Raw genomic sequence first — 17,975 nt, 5'->3', positions numbered from 1 at the left:
CATATCTATTCATGTGCCAATGCAGACCTTGAGTTTTGCTGCTTTCCCTGGTATTTAGCCCCCTCTTTCGTTCCGTCCCTGGCACGAGCATCTCCTGGTCTCGCTGGCAGCACAGAGGCAGCCATGGGCACCAGCGCTGGGACGCGTGCGTGTGGAAGAGGCCTGGAAGGATTGGGCTGCGTGGGAACATGGCTGGATGTTCCCAGACGTGATTCATGGACAGCACATGTGCGAACCACGGTGAAGGCAGACGCACTTCATCTAGCGTATCCCAGATGGGATGCAGCGAGACACGAAGCGGGGGGAAGAGCACGTCTAAGGAAGCCCATCTCCAGGGCGTCCCTCGGGGTAACGAGATCCCGGGTGGTGAACCACGTTTTGCAGGGGGAAAAGGGATTTGTCCTCAGTTAAAATACCCCTTGCCACAGAGCTTGTGGGGAGTGCACACTGGCACATGGCCTCCCTGCCCTCCAAAACCTCTGCGTTTCCCTGCTGCTGGGTGGCACATGAAATGCCACCGCTGCAGCACCATCTGACCAGTTTTACAGCAAATGTCTGGCGGCCCTGAATCTGTCTGGGGCTGGATACCGGGTACACGTACACACATGCCTACTCCCTCCCCGGCCACAGAGTGGAAAATACCAGCATTCCAGGAGTTACCAAGCTTATCTGATTTGGGAGGAGGTCCATGGCTCGGCTATTTATATCCAGTTATCTGGGGACTTTTCAGCTGCATTTGGACTACAGTTCCTGTGGGGAAGAGAAAAAATTAAATTACATTAAAAATCTTGAGAGCAGCAAGGACAGCAAACATTTCTGCACAGTGTTTGTGCCTGGAGTGGCATTAGGGAAAGTTTCCCTCGGGCACTGCTGCCCCTCGGCAGTGTCACCGGATGGCTTCCCAGTTCCTATCTGTGCAAGCCACCGCATCCGAGCCCAGCCAGATGCTCAGCACTGTGTGTGAAGTAGGAAGCTCTATACAGAACTCTAACACCACTGGCAGAGGGCTCTGTTTCCATAGGCACTCTGTAATTAAAAGCACGTGGCCATTTTTTACCCTTGGCCGGCTCATCAGCCAGAGTATGCGCCTAAAAAAATGAAAGAAAAGTTTTTTAAAAAGTCGGTGAGAGTTTTGCACAAGTTAAGGAGAAAGTTTCACCGTCCAAAGCCCTGCTCTGAGCTTTAACACAGAGAACAAGACGCCAGGCAAGTGCCAGTACTTTGTGCCGAGAGACCGCCCTGCAGTCCTGAAGCAGGTATCAAGCCCAGCTTTCAACCACTCTGTAACAAAAACACTAAGTTCCAGTTTTAGTAAAATCTAGATGCCCAGAAGCATCATTTATTGCAAATCAGTTAACCAAAAAAAATACATCATTTTTGCAAACTACAACTTTGCATGTAGATAACTTTATTACAGAAGATATCTTTTCTTAAACTACACTCTAGTTTATAAAACATAGGAAGATTCAATACCACGTGATGTTTTTATCACTCATATTAGGCATGTCACGATAACAACGGTCTGAAATGTTAACTAAGATGAGTGCTCGGCAAGGCGCCTGTGCCTTGAGAAATATCCACTTTATTTGGTGTTCTAATAAAAAGGAACGAGGAAAAGGAACCCTTTTCTTAGGTTTTCTTGATTAACTGCTCTCTATTTGCCTGTCCCATACTCATATCTAGTCTTAGGGTGTCTGCTTGCCTTTGCACCCGAGTGAGTGATATTGCAACACCTCTATAAGGTGATATATTTATGATATATTTAAGACTTGCTCATTTAGATTTTTGAAACAAAATCCACCTTTTCTTTAAAAAAACAAAACATATTTACAAACATTAAATCTGCCACAGGCTTGTACTATATTTTACATGATACACAGGAAGAGTGAACATCAATATAAAAAAAGATGCATCACTCCGGACTAACAAGAACAAAATGTTAACGTTTCACAGCGCGGACTCGGCCGCGCTGTCCTTCGCCCTCCTCTTTAGCCAGTCCAGCATCTCACCAAAACCGGCTGCGCTTTCCGCTGAGCACCCAGCAATCGCGCTGCCAGAAGCGCTGGATACGGGCGAGCACTCGGTGGTGGCAGCGTTCTAATGCTTTGTCAGCTCACTCAGGTTGTCTGCGTTTAGACACGCCTTCTTTAAAACAGGCAGGCCATCCTTAAAATAAGGATGTGGTTTACAAGTTTATATTGGCATTTATTTCTTAAACAGTTACGCAAATGCAAACACGAAAACAAAAAACAGTAAAGGTATTCAAAGTAAAATTAAGTCTCCTTTGTGTATACGCTCCATAGTTAGGGGCTTGCTCTCTTAAAAGTTTGGCAAATACATTTCTTTTTGGTGGGGGACAGTATTCATGTTTTGTAGAGGGTTTTTTTTTTTTAGCTTAGAACCTGTTCTTACAGGTCTATAATCCTGATTTTTTTTTATCATAAAAATCATTTAAATATATATTTTTATATATATAAAAACAAGAGAGAACAAAAATTCCTATTATCAAGGCAAATGTACAACTATATAATACTGAAATTTAAACAAAGATTCATGACTGGTACCACAAAATGTCCTCTCAGATATAATAGCAAAGGAAACATTTTAAAGTACGTTTCAAAAATCTGTCCATACTTCCCCCCTCCCCAAGGTATTTTTAGTCAATTTTCCCCCTCCCCTTTTCTTTCTTACCTCTCTTTCTGAGTCGAAAGAGAAAAAAATAAGTTAATGGCATTTCAGAATCACAAATTGCTGCTTATAGCTTTACATAAACATTTCCTCTCAAATCAAACACAATGAATCCCCCCAAACAAAAGAGAACATCCTATAAAAACCTAATTTTTTGATTCCTTGAAACACAACTGGTGTCCCACATTGAGTTCTTAACAATAGAACATATAAATAAAAAGGCAGTGTTTTCATGTAAAATAAAAAGTACATAAATAAATACTAAAAAAAAGGAATTAATTTGTCTTTTTATTTTTTTTTAATAAAAACATATTTAAAAAGGATCCTTTAATAAAAGCATCCAATGTCCTTTTAAAAAAGATCTCCCTCGACCTTCTAACTCCCACTGAGCGCCAGTGTCTCTGAAGCACCGTCTTTTACTTGAAGGCTTCGGGGATGTGTCCCATCTGCGACTGCATACTCGTGGGAGGGCTAGAAATGCCCTCGGACCAGTCGGACACGTTGGAGTGAGGAGATGAGCTGGACCACTGGTCCGGCGACTCCGGAGATGGCGTTAGGAAAGGGTGGTCGGGCACCTGGAGCTGGTGGCTGGGGGTGTTGTCCAAGGGGGAGGAATAACTGTGCTGGGAAGGTGGAGTTAGAAACTGCGTGGTGGTCATGGGCTGGGCGAGGGAGGATGGCAAAGATGTGGGCAGCATCTGGGAATCTTGAGGCAGGATCGTGTGGACTGCCATGGTACTGCTGCTCGCCGGCTGCATGTCGGGCTGGCTCAGCTCGGTACCGAGGAAATTTTGGCTGATGTGGCCGCTCGCATTGGAGCTGGGGTTGTGGTGCTGCTGCGGCGGCGGCGGCTGCTGCGGCGGCTGCTGCTGGGGTTGCTGTGGCTGCTGTTGCGGCTGCATGTTTTGCTGCTGGAGCTGTTGCTGCTGCATCTGCTGTAGCTGCTGGCTCTGCATCAGGTGAGGCTGGGAAGCCAGCCGGGTGTTGGGCATGGCCTGGTAGCTCATCATCTGCGACAAGCTCGTGGTGGGCAAGCCGTTGTGCAGGGAGGTCATCATGCCGTGTTGCAGGTTTTGCGTCTGCTGATGCGCCCCTGGTTGCATATTGCCTCTCATCGGGTTGTACTGATTCTGGACCATGCCATTCTGCAGCCTGGTGAGCCAGTCACACTGCCCGTTCAGCCCAGCCGCTCCGCCGACGGAGAAATTCATCGGGGCGTTGCTCATCACCGTGCTGGGGCTGGAGACGGGGAGGTGAGAGAGACGGGGCGGCACTGAATCGAAGGCCATCCTGCTGGAGTTTCCCATGGCCATATCCTGCTTCCCTGCCATGTTGAGGTGATTGATGCTCATGTGGGCATCAGGCATGCCTGGCAGATGATTCAGAGGCATGGAAGGGGACTGCTGAAATGGAGAGGTCATCAGCGGCGGAGAGGCAACATCCGACAGGTACCCATGGGGCGACTCCAGGGAGTCCACTGGAGACAACACACTGGAGTTGTCAAGCAGGCATCCTTTTCCATCTTGAGATTTTTTCCTCCGGGCTTTGAGGTCTTTGGCATCCTTGCCATTGCAGCTCAGGCCCTTGGTACTTGGCTTCCTGGCCTTCTTGCCCTGGACGGCGGGTTTCAGGTTGCCGATGTAGCTGTTGGGAGAGCAGAGCGGTGGGGACAGCGTGGGTGCCCCCAGTGGGCCATTGTGCAGCGGTGGGCTCCGGACCAGGTTGTACTCATCCAGCAGCCTCACGATATCGTGGTGCATCCGCTCCTGGGCAATGTCCCGTGGGAGCCGGTCCATGTGGTCCGTGATGTCGCGGTTGGCGAAATGGTCGAGCAGGACCTTGGCGGTTTCATAGCTCCCTTCTCTGGCTGCGAGGAAGAGTGGGGTCTCCTCCTAGAAACCCAGCAGAGATTGTTAGGTTTAAGTTCAGAGATTCTCCTTGCTAACACTATCCTGAGCTCCATGCCCAACGCCATGCAGTTGGGTGGCAGAGACAGTAATCATCTCTCCTCTGGTGAGGTTTTGCTGCTGCTTGTTCCTACCCTGCTGAGCCATGTCCTTATACTGATATTAAAGAAGGAACCCAACGAGTGACCCAGAATGTGCGAGGAGATGGCCACACTAACGCTGTACCATACTGCTCACCAAGCACTGCACGGCCCCTCAACATCACCCGTAGGACTGGATCCCACAATGCTGCTTTGAGCTAAATCCAACAGCTTTATTCACAGCAGAACAATCAAATCAGAGTCTCGGTGCCAAACAATGTTGTATTTTAGGCAAAAATTACCCTTTAACAGCCTCTCCAAATGGTTCTTTCCTTGCCTATGTCACCCCAGGAGACCCCTACCTTATTGTTCTGCATGTCCTTATTGGCACCGTTCTTCAGGAGGACTACTGCGGCTTCAACGTTATTCACAGCAGCTGCCCAGTGCAGTGCCGACTTGCCTACGGAGGAAGACCACAACAGACAACACACATTATTGAGTGGTAAGCGTAACAGCAAGCAGCCCTTCCCTTCCACCTCTGAGGGAGCCCATGGTTTAGTTGCCTACAGTACCTAGATCATCCACGGCATTGACGTCTGCGTGGCAGTTGATGAGATCGTCCAACATCCCCTCCACAGCCAAGCGAGCGGCCAAGATCAGAGGAGTGGTCCCGTCGTGCATTCGGGCGTCAAGATCGGTTGCTCTGTTCCTAATCAGGATCTGCCGCGACAAGGGCCGAAGCACAGGAAACACAAACGTTAGGAGGGACAGACAGCAGACGCTCCAGGTGCCCAGGTCTCAGGACCTGCAACCCCTTTCAGAGGCCAGTCCCTCCAGTCCCCCTTCCCAATCTAGGGGTGCACATCGGAGGGCAGCTACGGGGCTGCTGCTTCGCTATGCCCAGCCCTGAGACAACAGGGGCTTCAGTTTTCAAGACTTCCACCCCACGCCTTGCCAGGGCAAGCTGGAGACCCTGCCATAAGCTCCGCCGTGTCGCTGACTCAACACGTAGCACCAGCGCTTTCCCCAGAAAACCCTGAGACCGGCAGCAAAAGGATCGATTACCTGGAAGACTCCTTGGGCATCGGCAGAGACGGCGGCGTGGAGGGGCGTCCTGCCCATGTTATCTTGGATGTTCGCATCGGCACTGGCTTCCAGCAGGCGCTTGGCAGCGTCCGAGCGGGAGTACCTGGCAGCCAGGTGCAGCGCCGTCTCGCCGGTGCGGTCAGTCTGGTTGTGTAAGCTGGCGCCTTGGTAAATGAAATCTGAGATGACAGCGGGAGCATCGTCTTCCTCTTCGCTATTGCCCGTCTCCAGCCCTCCTCCGCTGCACGAGGCGATCATGAGGGGGGTGAAGCCATCTGAAAAGCACAGGGGAACTTGGTGAAAAAAGGCTTTGTACCCTTCTGTAATGCAGGCGGCTCAGCAAGATGCTCCATCTGCGATAGATGCTTATTCTCCTGGGTGCATCAAGACTGAGTTCCTGACTGGTTCTAAACATCAAACACGAATATCCTTCCTCTGATATGGATCTGAAATTCCTTAGTGGTATCTCACCACTCACTGCTTTTCCTGTTTCATCTGCTAGCTCACACACTAATATATAAGGTGCAATTTATAAGGAAGGTTGCTCAAAGCAAACTCGAGTATGGTACAGCGCAGCCTTAAATATTTTTCTTATTTCAGAAGACAATTGCACAGGTGTGGGGAAGACCAAATGCTTGTAATAATGTAAAAGCCTATTAGCTATTAATATATTTAAAAACCTGAAAAGATTGTGAAATGTGCAGTTTGGTGGGAGGAGGAGAGTCTAGGAGCGGCAGACAGATAAGCTGGATGTTTTAAGAGGTGCTTCTCCTATATTCTCTGATTTCTACCTCAGTGATTAAACAAAAGAGATCTCATGGAAAACAAGATGTGGCAGGGTCTATCTCTAAATCCTGCACAATGGCAACCATGTGATGCAGAATGGCTAGCAGGGACTCCGTACCAGCAATAGAGACAGGTAGGGCTGTCTGGGACTGCTCACCTGCAAGGGCTAAGAGAGGATTTTAGATTAGCTGAGAAGCAGCACAGAAGTGAAAGGAGTCCACCTTACCGGGACCTCTGACGTTGACATCCATACAGTCTGCATCGATCTCCCCCTGCGGTGGCGTAGGTGCCATGGAGGATATGCGCAGGTCAGCGGCATCCAGGTGCTGCTGGGTCCACTGCCTGTGATCCGTCTGATCGTCCGTGTCAGGCAGCATCGCCTGCTCCTCGAACTGAGGAACGACAGTGGGAAATGAGCACCGAGCAACGCGCACAAGTCAGGGTGGGAGGAGGGGGCTGAGCCCTAGCGTGGGAAGCTCGGCGAGTCTCAAAGGCGCGCTTGTCACACGCAGGTTTGCGAAGGAGCCGGCAGCAGTGACACACGGCGCGGGCTGGGCCCCCGAGGGTCCCTCTGCTCTGCTGCCTTCCGCAGCGCCCTGCTCCTTCCGTGACAAAACCCAGCGAGCGCCTACTTGCAGCACAGAAAGGGAATGTGGCAGTGAGCTTACCCTGAACTTCTTGGTGTCCAAGGTCTCCTCATCACCCCACTCATTTTGGTTGTCATCCATCAGCGTGCCATCTGAAGCATTTTTGAGGGGTCTTTAAAAATAAAACCATACACAAAATTAGCTCCTCTGCCGGAACTAGTCTGTGATGAACAGTGCTTATCTACACGCACAAACTGAAAGAGGAATCATCCAGGAGATTCCCCCTCAGGTTGCATTTCATTTTTTACCAAGTGCAAACGGACCACGAAGCATTTAAAAACCTCCTCTGGATGGGAACACTGTTTTTCCCCATGCAGAACTTTACAAAACCTGATTTTTCTCCTCCCCGCTACGCCAACACGATGCACTAGAGAACGAAACTCCAACGGGTTCTTTCAGAAGAGCCCCGAGCAGCCCCGCTGCGCTGCGTTTAACAGGTTAGCAAGCAAATTACTCACTTCAGTCCAACAGAGTCCTCCCCAAGTGGTTCTCGTCGCTTCTTCTTGCTTGACTCTGTCACTTTGAAGCCTTCTGGGAACCAAAGCTGCCCATGCTCCCTGCGCCGCTTACGAGACACCAGTACTCCCACTCCAATGAAAGCAAACAAGACCAGCAGAGCCACCACCACGTACATAGGATACAGCTGGGAGTTCTTTGTGGGCTCAGCTGTTTCACCTACAAAACAGTGGGGCACAAAGAGATGCTGAGACATTAAGCTGCATAGCAAACCGGTGACAGAGTGGAAATGAAGGAAAATTAGTTAATAGAGGTACCTAAGTCTGATCTAAATCAGCCCCCCCAAAATAAGGTCATTTTATACGCTATTAATCAGAATTGCAAACTATCGGCAAATTCTCGGCTGCACAAGCCAGCCTGCATCAGGAGACAGCTTCACTTTTTTCTCCTTTAAGGAAAAGGATTAGCAAACTTCAAATCATTGCGCTTGCATTGAGCTGTTAAGACAAAAGGATTTAGGGGGGATTTTCAAGATACAAACTTCAACTCCTTGCATGTCACTGATTGATTGGAGCTGGTTGGGTTTTCTTTTTCTTTTCTTTTGTTTTTTTTTTTTGTTTTTTTTTTTTTTTTAATAAGTTCTATAGTGATAATGATTTTGAAATAAACCTGGAATAAGCAAAAACAATAAACTGGTTTTGCAATATTTTTTTTAAAGAACAGACTTAAAGAAAGAAAAAAAAAAAAAAGATGCAAGGTTACTAAAACCAGACTGTGCTCAAATGCAGCCAGCCGATGGATAGCTAAACACGCGTAAGGCTGCGAAGTTTTGGCTGTCTGTCCTCCCCAGCCAACCAGCCCTACTTACTTTTAACGGCTTCTATTTTGTAGGGTATGTTCAGGTTGCCGAGGGAGGCCAAGGCACCCAGGAACGCCGCCACATCGGTTGCGCTCTGGAAGCACTGGGAAGACGACTGGATGCACTGGCGGTTATCAATTTCCAAGTAGACGATGGATCTGTGCAAGGGAAGAGTCAATGAGAAACGCGGAGCAACGACCACGCTGCAGACGGACGAGCCCCGTCTCCCTTCCCGCCTTAACCCCCCATCAGTGGGAATTAGAAGGTGGGAACCCATCTCCTGGCTTCCCTGTGGCCCAAGCCCTGCAGCTCACACTCATGGTCTATTGGATTTGCTTCAACGAGTACTGTGAAATCTAACTCCTTATCTACAGGAACGGAAGGGAGTCTCTCTGCTTCACGATGTTTTAAAATTACCCAGACCCTATGGTATCTTAAATAATGCTGCTTGGGAGCCTTCAGAGCTTTTCACATCAGTTTCGCTGCTCTGACTCCTTTGCTTTTGGTGGCTTTTGATTGAGCCCGCAGAGAGGGAGAAGGTTAGATCTATGTGTTTATACCAAAGATCTCAAAACACAGTTTGCAGTAATTGAGTTTTACAACAAAGCTCTAGAAAGCATTTCCCAGGGAGAAACTGAGGCTTAACTTAATGACTTCCTGAAGTCAGACAGTCGGTCAGGCCAACCTCTGCTTCCAGGTCCCACCCAGCCCAGCCCCAGCTCCCAACAATACACAGGACCCCTTCAATCGTGAGAGTCGGCGCAGCATTGTATCAGGGATTCCTGAGCAATCACTCGCTTTTCCCACATGAGAGCGAAATCCGGTTTCTATTCACACAGAAAGCGACATCCAAATACAATTATCTGGCCTACATCCTTCCCTTTCTAGCGAGTTACTATTATCAACACAGAAAACAAATGCTGCTCGGTGAAAAAGGAACCCATTGGTCCCCCTTACCCTCTGATGTCCATCTGATCGAGCTCTCTCTTCTGCCTTCTGCCAGCCCTGGAGTAGAGGCTGCTCTTTACCTTGTTGATGACAGCACTAGACATATCTGACCAGTCCTCTGTTGACCTCTTGATGTAATGCTTTTTCAGCTCCTCCTCATTGCCATAGTATGGAAAGATCATGTACTCCCCCTTGGGGTTCTTCTTGAAGACCACGTTGGTGTGCAGCACGCGGCTCAGCTCCCGCAGGAAGTTGAAAGAGTTGTTCTTCAGGTTCTCGGGAGTGATCAGGACCACCACCACCAGTGTGCCATCCGCAAGCTTCTCGGGCATGTTGTTTGCACAGTCCAGACCATCCCATTCGCACTCAAAATTATTGCAGCCCTGGTCACAGTGGCCATCTGAGAAGTGGTCTTTGCAGTACTGATCGTACAGAGGGCTAGGCAGAAGAAAAAGAAAAGCAGAGGAATGAATAGACCGAGTACCGTGCATATTACCTATCTGCTGAGAAATTAAGCGGTGGTCCAGAAGGACCTCTCGTTTGTATAAATATTCTTCATCCTGAGAGACACTAAGCCAGTTTAAATAGAAGGCAACTGTTCCGTGCAGTGCTGTGAAGCATTCCCCTCTGCAGGTGAAAGATAGCGGCCGTTAAATTATAAGTTGCAATTTAGATGCCAGAAAAAGGGACAAAGTACTCTGACTCAGAGAAGACGTGAGGACACAGAATAGTTACTCAGACCAGAGTCCAGGAACCTGGGATTATGTTCCTGCTGTTGCCAAAGACAATGTTTGGTAAATGCCTGGATGCCAACATCATCGTCTTTTCCGGCTGCTCTTCCATCTGGGGTCTCCCTACGCTGAAACTCACTGTGTTACTACTGTGAGTTGGAGAATTGACTTCTACGGCGTGACACAGGCAAGGACAGGGAGGCCATCTGGAATGAGCCAAACCCTGAGAGCTCCCAAGTGTGTATAAACTCAGCAAGATCCCAGGGAAGTGTGGTTGCTTGAGTTGCAGCCCCATAGGCAGCAGAACAGGGTGTAGAGCGTGATCAACAGGTCTGCACTTAGGAGCTTTAGCAGATGCAACCAGAAAATACCCCCAGATGATCAGCACAGAGGTCATGGCCTTAAAAGAAGAGAGTCAATGAGCAAGCCACTTACTTGCACTGCCCTTCGTATTTCTGGCAGTCAAATCCATCGTAGAGGCAGCCAGCATTATTGCACTGAGAGTCACACTTGCCGTCGTTGAAGTACTTCCAGCACTGCAGAGACTGGGAGCAGTTCTTCCAGGGGTCGTTGAAATTGAGGGAGCAGTCGCCCCCGTCCCAGCCACAGGCATGGTTGTTGCATTTCCCATCACAGATCTTGTTGCCGGCATACCCGGCGCAAACTGCAATCTCGCACTTCTCCTCAATTTTGGGTGGGATGATATCCTGCCCGATCCCTCCTTGGAAATCAAAGTCGAGGATGTGGCAGTTGAGGCCGTTGAAGTTGGCAGGGCAGTTGCACCGGTAGTAGGGGGAGGCATCGCTGAAGAACTCGCAGGTGCCCCCGTTGTAGCAGGGGTTGGATGTGCAGGGGCTGCTGGCCGGGTACTGGCACTCGGGACCCGTGAAGGCCGGCATGCACATGCACTTGGAGCTCTTGTGGATAGAGATGCAGGTGCCACCGTTCAGGCAGTGCAGGTTCCCACAGGTGCGGGAGTCATTCTCGCAGGTGGCACCCACGAATCCCTAGGGGTGGTGACAGCAAAGAGGGAGCCAGCATCAGTGACACTGTCCTACGAGCAGCCCAACACACGCGTGTGCTCTGGGAAACTTGGCACAGACCCAGCGAATCAGGGCACATCCTCCGAAACTAGTGATGGGCAAGAATAATCTAGAACGTAAACCCCGTTAGAGCATCCCCCTCAAAATGAAGGGAGCTCTTCTCCATAGCTGCCTGCTCCGCCTTTACGCGGTGCAAATAATGCTCAACCCGGCAAAGGTCTGTCCTACAGAGCTGTGCATCGTACTTGCAGGGCTGAGCCACCTCCTTCTCCCTGACCCTCACCCAGTCTCCTTGCAAGGGAGGAGGGTACGCATCTACGGATACACCTCCCTCCAGCCAGCACCCACAGAAAAGCATCTTCCTCTCCATGCTTACCCCTGGCTACCCCAGCCAGGGAAGACGTAGGGGTTAAACTGGCCCCTTGACTGGCCCTCTGTGCAAGGGGCTGACTTGAAGGGCCCGCTTGACATCCCATGCTCACAGCTGGAGAGGAGCAGGTACCTACCGGGGGGCATTTGCAGATGAAGCCACGGCCAGTGTTACTGGCAACCGCGCACGTTCCACCATTCCTGCAGGGTTTGCCTTTACAGCCATCCACCACGGTGTCACAGCGACGGCCTGCCGAGGGAGAGGAGCATGTGAGGAGCAGAGGAAGGCGTGCGAGATGCGTGGGTGGCCGGGGGCTGCAGGGCTGGGCACTGGGAGCAGGGGGGACGCGGCGCTCACCTGCGTAGCCAGGTCGGCACTCGCATTTGTAGTCATTGACCCGCTGCACGCAGTTCTGGGTGCCGCGGGCATCGCAGGGGTTGGACAGGCACTCGTTGACGTCTCCCTCGCAGCGCTCCCCTACAAAGCCAGGGGGGCAGATGCAGCTGTAGCCACCTACCCGATCCGTGCACTTGCCATTGTTAAAGCACTTGGGCCCCAGGGTGACAGGATCAAAGAAAGGGCTGCAGTCATCCACATTGATCTCACAGTGCACCCCTAGAGAAATGGGGGAACAACCCACACAGCTCATCAAACAGTATCGGGGTGCCCTTGTGTGAACCTTCCTGGCGAAGGGGCTGAGCCTGACCAATTCAATGGCAGTCTGAGCCACCGCTCTAGCAGGAGGCTCGCAGCACCGCGCAGCTCACGTCCAAGGTTGCGTGGCCTTGATGGCTAAGCTCGCAAGCAAACACAAACCTCGACTGTTGCATTTGCTTCTGCTAGCCCGAGCAGCTAATGAGCAGATACCAAGGATATCTACGCTCAGCCCACTAATGCCCCAGCCTGGGGAATTAATTTACCTTGAGTTCCTCTGGGGCAGGAGCATTTGTAGGTATTGATGAGATCGATGCAGGTTCCTCCATTCTGGCACGGGTGGGACAAGCACTCATTGATCTCCTCTGAGCAGTTAACTCCATGATAACCAGCCACACACTACAAGGAGGGAAGGGGGGAGCTATCAGAGAGGTTCACTCAATTCCCACACGGCTGCAGGAGCACAGCCAGCACCCCAGCCTTCAATCTGGTAAAGGGGCCCTGATCCAGCCTGAAGGTGGGGCAGCTCCTTGGGCAGCAGAAAAGCAGTAACTGGTGCTTCTTCCCCCGTGCATCTCTGCCCCCATGGCACCCACCTCACAGGAGTAGCCTCCCAGGTAGTCCGTGCAGGTGGCTCCGTTCTGGCAGGGGTTTGGGGAGCACTCATCCACCTGCTCCTCGCAGTAGCTGCCGGTGTAGCCGGCCTGACAGCGGCAGAAATGAGTGTTGCCGGTGTCCACGCAGAGCCCCGAATTCCTGCAGAGATGAGCTACATCGATACCTGCCAGGGAGAGGAGAGTGAGATGCGGGGACCTCGGTGACACCCATGCACAGCAGGGTCACGTCCTGGCCACCGGGCATCCCACCGGGGATCGCAGCCAGGACTGCAGCCTCGGGGGGTGCACGTTACAGCGACCCTTGAGATCATTCTGGTTGTGCCAAAGATCCCTACACCAAGAGAACCGAGCATGTCCCAGTATGGAGGGCACCTGGGGACCCCACATGGCAGGGTCTTACCTTGTTGCTTAGCAGCCACCTCACAGGAGACACTGGGGACATCGCAGTAAAGCCCTGTCCATCCGCTGTTGCACTCGCAGCGGTACAGGTTGTTGGTCTGCCAGCATTTGCCTCCGTTCTTGCAGGGAGAGGAGTCGCACCAACGCACCAGGTTCTGGGGGGAGCAGAGCATGAGATGGGGGTCAGGACCCAGCAGGGTTTCCGCAGGATTGGAGATTGCAGTGACCCCCCCCAAAATCCCCACAGCCAGCACGCATGGACGGACACTGGGGTCAGCAGCTGACAGCCCAAGGCTCCTCTACCTGGCAGTTGAGCCCGGTGTATCCCTGGGGACAAGTGCACTTGTACGTCCCATAGCTGTCCTGACATGTGCCCCCGTTCAGGCATGGCTTGGAGTCACACTCGTTAATGTTATGCTCGCAGTAGCTGCCCGTGAAGCCGGGCGGACAGACGCAGGTGAAGGTGTTGATGCCATCCACGCAGGTCCCACCGTTGAAGCAGGAGCTGGGAACACAGACATCACATCCCTGTGAGTGACCGCTGGTCGTGCTCCACGCCAAAGCCCACCCAAACTGGCCCAGAGCTATGGGGCAGCGCAGGGACCTCGGCCCCTTGCTCCAGCCCTGACAAAGGCTGCGTCCGCGGCAGGAGCCACGCTGGGCTGTACCTCTCCGTGCAGTCAGGCGTGTTGTTCTCGCAGTGGATGCCGCTGAAGCCAGAGGGGCAGGTGCAGGTGTAGCTGTTGACGCAGTCGGTGCAGTTGGCACCGTTCTTGCAGGGGTTGCTGGCACACTCATTGATGTCCTCCTCGCACTTGGGCCCACGGAAACCAGCCAGGCACTCGCAGAAGAACATGCCGACACCATCGGAGCAGGAGCCACCATTGTGGCACGGATCTGGAGAGGAGGAACATGCATGTGAAGATGCAACGGTCCAGCCCCGGTACAGCAGCCCTGCCCGGGAGCTGCCCTGCAGCACTGTCCCTGCACACACCCCTGGCCATGCCGAGGGATGGGACACAGCCCATGGACCAGGCAGAGACCAGCCTGGCCCCACTGCGGGGCTGGGGACAAGGAGGGCACATGGGACACACTTGCTGACTGCCTGCACGTCACTCTCCCCCCAGCTCCCACCTGGCCTTGGACTGACGCAGCTCGACTGGCACGTGCTCGAGATGCCCGAAAGCCTGAGCAGGGCTTGCAGCACAGCCCAGGCCAAAGCAGCGGACGGGGCTCGCCCGTGCACAGGGAGGAGTGTCCCAGCCCCAGGAGGGGCAGAGAAGCCGATGGCTCGGGACCAGGCTGAGCACGGTCCACAGACTGGCCCCTGCTCTTACTGGGCTTGCAGTCATCGATGTCGGTGTCGCAGTTGCGGCCGGAGAAGCCGGTCCTGCAGGCACAGCGGTAGCTCCCGTTGGTGTTCTGGCACGTGGCCCCGTTGCGGCAGGGGCTCTTCACGCACTCATTGATGTCGATCTCGCACGTCTGACCTGCAGGACAAAGCGGGACAGGGACCGCATGGGCTGGAGGCGCTGGCAAAAGCCCCGGGGACGATGACATCTTGGGTACCGCTCGCAGCAAACCACCCTCACCAAGGGGTGCGGGCAATGGCCTCGTCCCGTCCACCTGGCTGAGCCCTGGGCAGGTCAGGACCCTCCCTGAGGCTGGGCACCACGTGAGGCTGCTCCCGCCTGGCAGGGCACGCAGGCAGCCGCCTGCCTGCTGCTCCCCAGCTGGGCCATGCCCCTACCTTGCCAGCCAGAGGGGCAACTGCAGGAGAAGCTCTCGTAGTCCTCTGACTCCTGGCACTCGCCGCCATTCTTGCAGGGGCCACCAGCACAGGGGGCCAGCACGTCCTCGCAGGTGGCTCCTGCACAGGCAAAAGCACCCGCTGACACCCTTCTCCAAAATAATGGGTGGCCCAAGACCCCGCTACCTTTGTCCCCCGCCCTGGGCTGCTGCCAGCCCTGGGGCAGGCTCTGGGCTTCCCCCACTGCCCCAGGGCAGCCCAGCTGGGGCCACCTCCTCCATCCGTGGTCCCCCGTGACCCCAGGCCCCCCATGAATCCTTTAAGCCTTGGCAATCTGGGCTGCATTAAAGCGCTGCACGCTTCCTTTGGCAGGGAAGCGCAGCTCAGGGTGTCTTTCCCCCCTTGCGCTCCCCTCCTGTCCCTCTCAGCCACTTTTCCTGTTTACATCCAGCCAAGGGACACGTTCCCTCCGAACCCTTATCTTCCCTGTCAGCCAGTATCTCCCGAACTGGCCTTTGCTATTTTCCAGAGCCTTCCCCTCTCCGCCCGCCCCGTCCCCGTCCCCCCAGGGGTTTCTACGGCCACTGCGGAGGGCAGGAAACGGCTCACAGCTTCCTGCAATTGTGCACCGGCTGCTGCTCTGCGCGAGCGGAAGCGGGAGGCCGGCAAACAGGAATTGGCTCAGCAGAATCCCCTGGCCCCTCGGCCTCGACTCGCTTTTTCCAGCGCAAGCATCATGGCAGGAGAACGGGGCCACCGGCAGCGCCAACCCCCCAGGACGGTGGGGTGTGAGTGGGGTGGCTGCCTGCTGCTGCTGCCCCGGGTGCAGGCTGCAGCCAAGCCACTGCCTCAGTGCCCTCCAGGAGGAGGAGGAGGAAGAAGACAAGGGAGGAAGCTCTGCCTGGCTGCTTCCTAAAGCTCCTCCAAATTTCCTCCAGCTGCGCCACGGCACGGGGAGGTGGAGCCACGGCCACGGCCAGCCCCATGTTGGGGCAGTGCAAGGGAAGCCTCTGCGCTTGGTGCTGGCTCCTTCCACATGCAGAGGGGACCAATTTGCTGTCACACCCGAAGCAGCAGCCCCGTGGAGCCCCGGCGAGGGCCTGGGGGGCGCAGGGTGTTCCCCCTCACCTGTGTAGGGCAGGAGGCAGTTGCAGGTGTAGCCAGCGACATCGTCGATGCACGTGCCCTGGTTCAGGCAGGGGTTGGAAGCACATTCATTGATATTGGTCTGGCAGTTGGGTCCTGCGTTAAGAAAAACAGATAAAAGTGACTGCGATGGAGGTGGGAGGGGGCTGAGGGTACGGTGGGGATGAGGTGGCAATGGCCCACCCATTGCCCTGGAAGAGCCTCCTGCTCTCAGCTCCAGCCACGGGTGCTCAAACTTCAAGGGTCCCCAAACTGGCTGCACTGTCACGTCTCCCACCCAGACCCGGGGTCTCCGCCATCCCCACAGCAAAGCCTCCAGCCTGTCCAGTGTCACGGGGACCCCCACCCAGAACTCCTACCCAGGCCCCAGCATGGGGGGGGGACGGGGCAGCATCCCTGGTTGCACCCTTACCGCTGAAGCCCTCCCTGCAGGTGCAGATGTAGCCGCTGGTCATGTCCTTGCAGGTGCCACCGTTCATGCAGGGATTGGACTCACACTCGTTATTGTTAATGTCGCAGTTTGTCCCGCTCCAGCCTGGGTCACAGTCACACCTGTAGCTTTGGGGAAAAATTGGGGCATAAAGCACAGGATCTGGTCCAACCTGACCCTCCCAGCTCCACCAGCCATCATTTACGCAGCAAAGCCCAAGTTCCTAATCGCATTTTTCAGGGAAACATCCCCTGGGACTAGCACAGAGCACGGACAAGCAATGGCATCAGGGATGGCCGCTTGCCCGGCTGCTAGCTCCGACTTTGCTGAGTAGCCCTTTGGTCCCAGTGGCCCCCGCAGCCTCCAGCCTACCCGTTCAGCCCGTCGTGGCATTTCCCATGGATGCAGGGGTTGCTGTTGCACTCGTTCACTTCGGACAGGCACTTGGGGTCATGGAAGCCCTCGGGGCAGAGGCAGGTGAAGCCGTTGATGCCGTCCTTGCAGGTGCCCCCGTTGTGGCAGGGGTTGCTGGAGCACTCGTCGATGTTGATGTTGCACATACGCCCTAGGAAAGGCGAGGCGGGGGGGCAATGCAACGTTACCCCATAGGATGCATGGCACGGCATAGTGGGCACGTGCCGCCTCCCGGGGGGCACCCACCGGGCAGGTCCCCCTGCAGCCACCCGGGGAACGGCCGGAGGCTCGAATCTCCAGGCACACGTGTGCCGTAGGAGCGGGCTGCCCTCTAGGTAGGGTGACTTCACACCCCCCTGCATCGCCCGCCTGGCTTAATTAAACATGACTGGGAAGAGGCTGTACCCTGGGCTCGTTTGGTCCAGGAGGGAATAACGAAGGGAGTCGGTTTCAGCCTGTAACCCTACCTGCCACGGCCAACAAAGCCGGGCTTTATTGCAGCTCCCGGCGGGCAGGAGGACAAGGGGCCGCGCAAGCGGGGAGAGGCGGGGGCTGCTCCCATCAAAGCTCTCCACCATTTCCAGCAGTGATCAAACAAACCAGTCAGACAAGGCGGCAACCTGATACCCATGGGAGTGGGCGCAGCAGGAGTCGAGTTTGTGGCACCAGACACCCCTTTGATTTCGGCCTGAGCCAGGGTCACCCTCCTGAACAAGCAGGAGCGCTGGAGGGTGCAAAACCTCCAGCAAGTGGGATGGCAGCATCTCCCCTCCTCGCTGCACCTCGCCCTGGCTGTGTGGGGCACCACCAGCTGCAGGCACCCCTGCACCGCTGCGGGCACAGGGGACATCCTAGGGCTCCCTGGTGCAAGGCTGAATCCAGACCAGGTCTCCAGGGTGCCACAGTGGCCACCGTGCCCCTGCTCTCACCTGTGTACCCCGGCTCGCAGGTGCACTCGTAGCCA

At 54.1% G+C, this 17,975-nt stretch overlaps 1 protein-coding gene across 1 annotated transcript in view; it reads right to left on the bottom strand.

The window, feature by feature from the left end:
• Positions 1–2,957: 2,957 nt before the first annotated feature.
• NOTCH1 (notch receptor 1) overlaps positions 2,958–17,975 on the bottom strand; it is a 23,201-nt gene continuing 8,183 nt past the window's right edge. The window contains exons 7-29 of the mRNA XM_035897652.1: positions 17,941–17,975; positions 16,970–17,162; positions 16,580–16,725; positions 16,150–16,263; positions 15,022–15,141; positions 14,609–14,761; positions 13,940–14,168; positions 13,575–13,776; positions 13,273–13,426; positions 12,852–13,036; positions 12,522–12,654; positions 11,959–12,078; positions 11,738–11,850; positions 10,624–11,195; positions 9,467–9,895; positions 8,519–8,667; positions 7,653–7,869; positions 7,216–7,306; positions 6,774–6,939; positions 5,741–6,036; positions 5,248–5,395; positions 5,038–5,135; positions 2,958–4,580 (exon numbers count right to left, since the gene is read on the bottom strand). Coding sequence (XP_035753545.1) covers positions 3,105–4,580; positions 5,038–5,135; positions 5,248–5,395; positions 5,741–6,036; positions 6,774–6,939; positions 7,216–7,306; positions 7,653–7,869; positions 8,519–8,667; positions 9,467–9,895; positions 10,624–11,195; positions 11,738–11,850; positions 11,959–12,078; positions 12,522–12,654; positions 12,852–13,036; positions 13,273–13,426; positions 13,575–13,776; positions 13,940–14,168; positions 14,609–14,761; positions 15,022–15,141; positions 16,150–16,263; positions 16,580–16,725; positions 16,970–17,162; positions 17,941–17,975 — 5,539 coding nt within the window. The 3' untranslated portion in view covers positions 2,958–3,104. The remainder of the gene's footprint in view (positions 4,581–5,037; positions 5,136–5,247; positions 5,396–5,740; positions 6,037–6,773; positions 6,940–7,215; positions 7,307–7,652; positions 7,870–8,518; positions 8,668–9,466; positions 9,896–10,623; positions 11,196–11,737; positions 11,851–11,958; positions 12,079–12,521; positions 12,655–12,851; positions 13,037–13,272; positions 13,427–13,574; positions 13,777–13,939; positions 14,169–14,608; positions 14,762–15,021; positions 15,142–16,149; positions 16,264–16,579; positions 16,726–16,969; positions 17,163–17,940) is intronic.

Source organism: Egretta garzetta, unplaced genomic scaffold, assembly GCF_000687185.1.
Source record: "Egretta garzetta isolate BGI_Z169 unplaced genomic scaffold, ASM68718v1 scaffold417, whole genome shotgun sequence".
Classification (NCBI taxonomy): domain Eukaryota; kingdom Metazoa; phylum Chordata; class Aves; order Pelecaniformes; family Ardeidae; genus Egretta; species Egretta garzetta.
The sequence above is the reverse complement of the archived record's forward strand: the minus strand, read 5'-3'. Positions and strand labels throughout refer to the sequence as shown.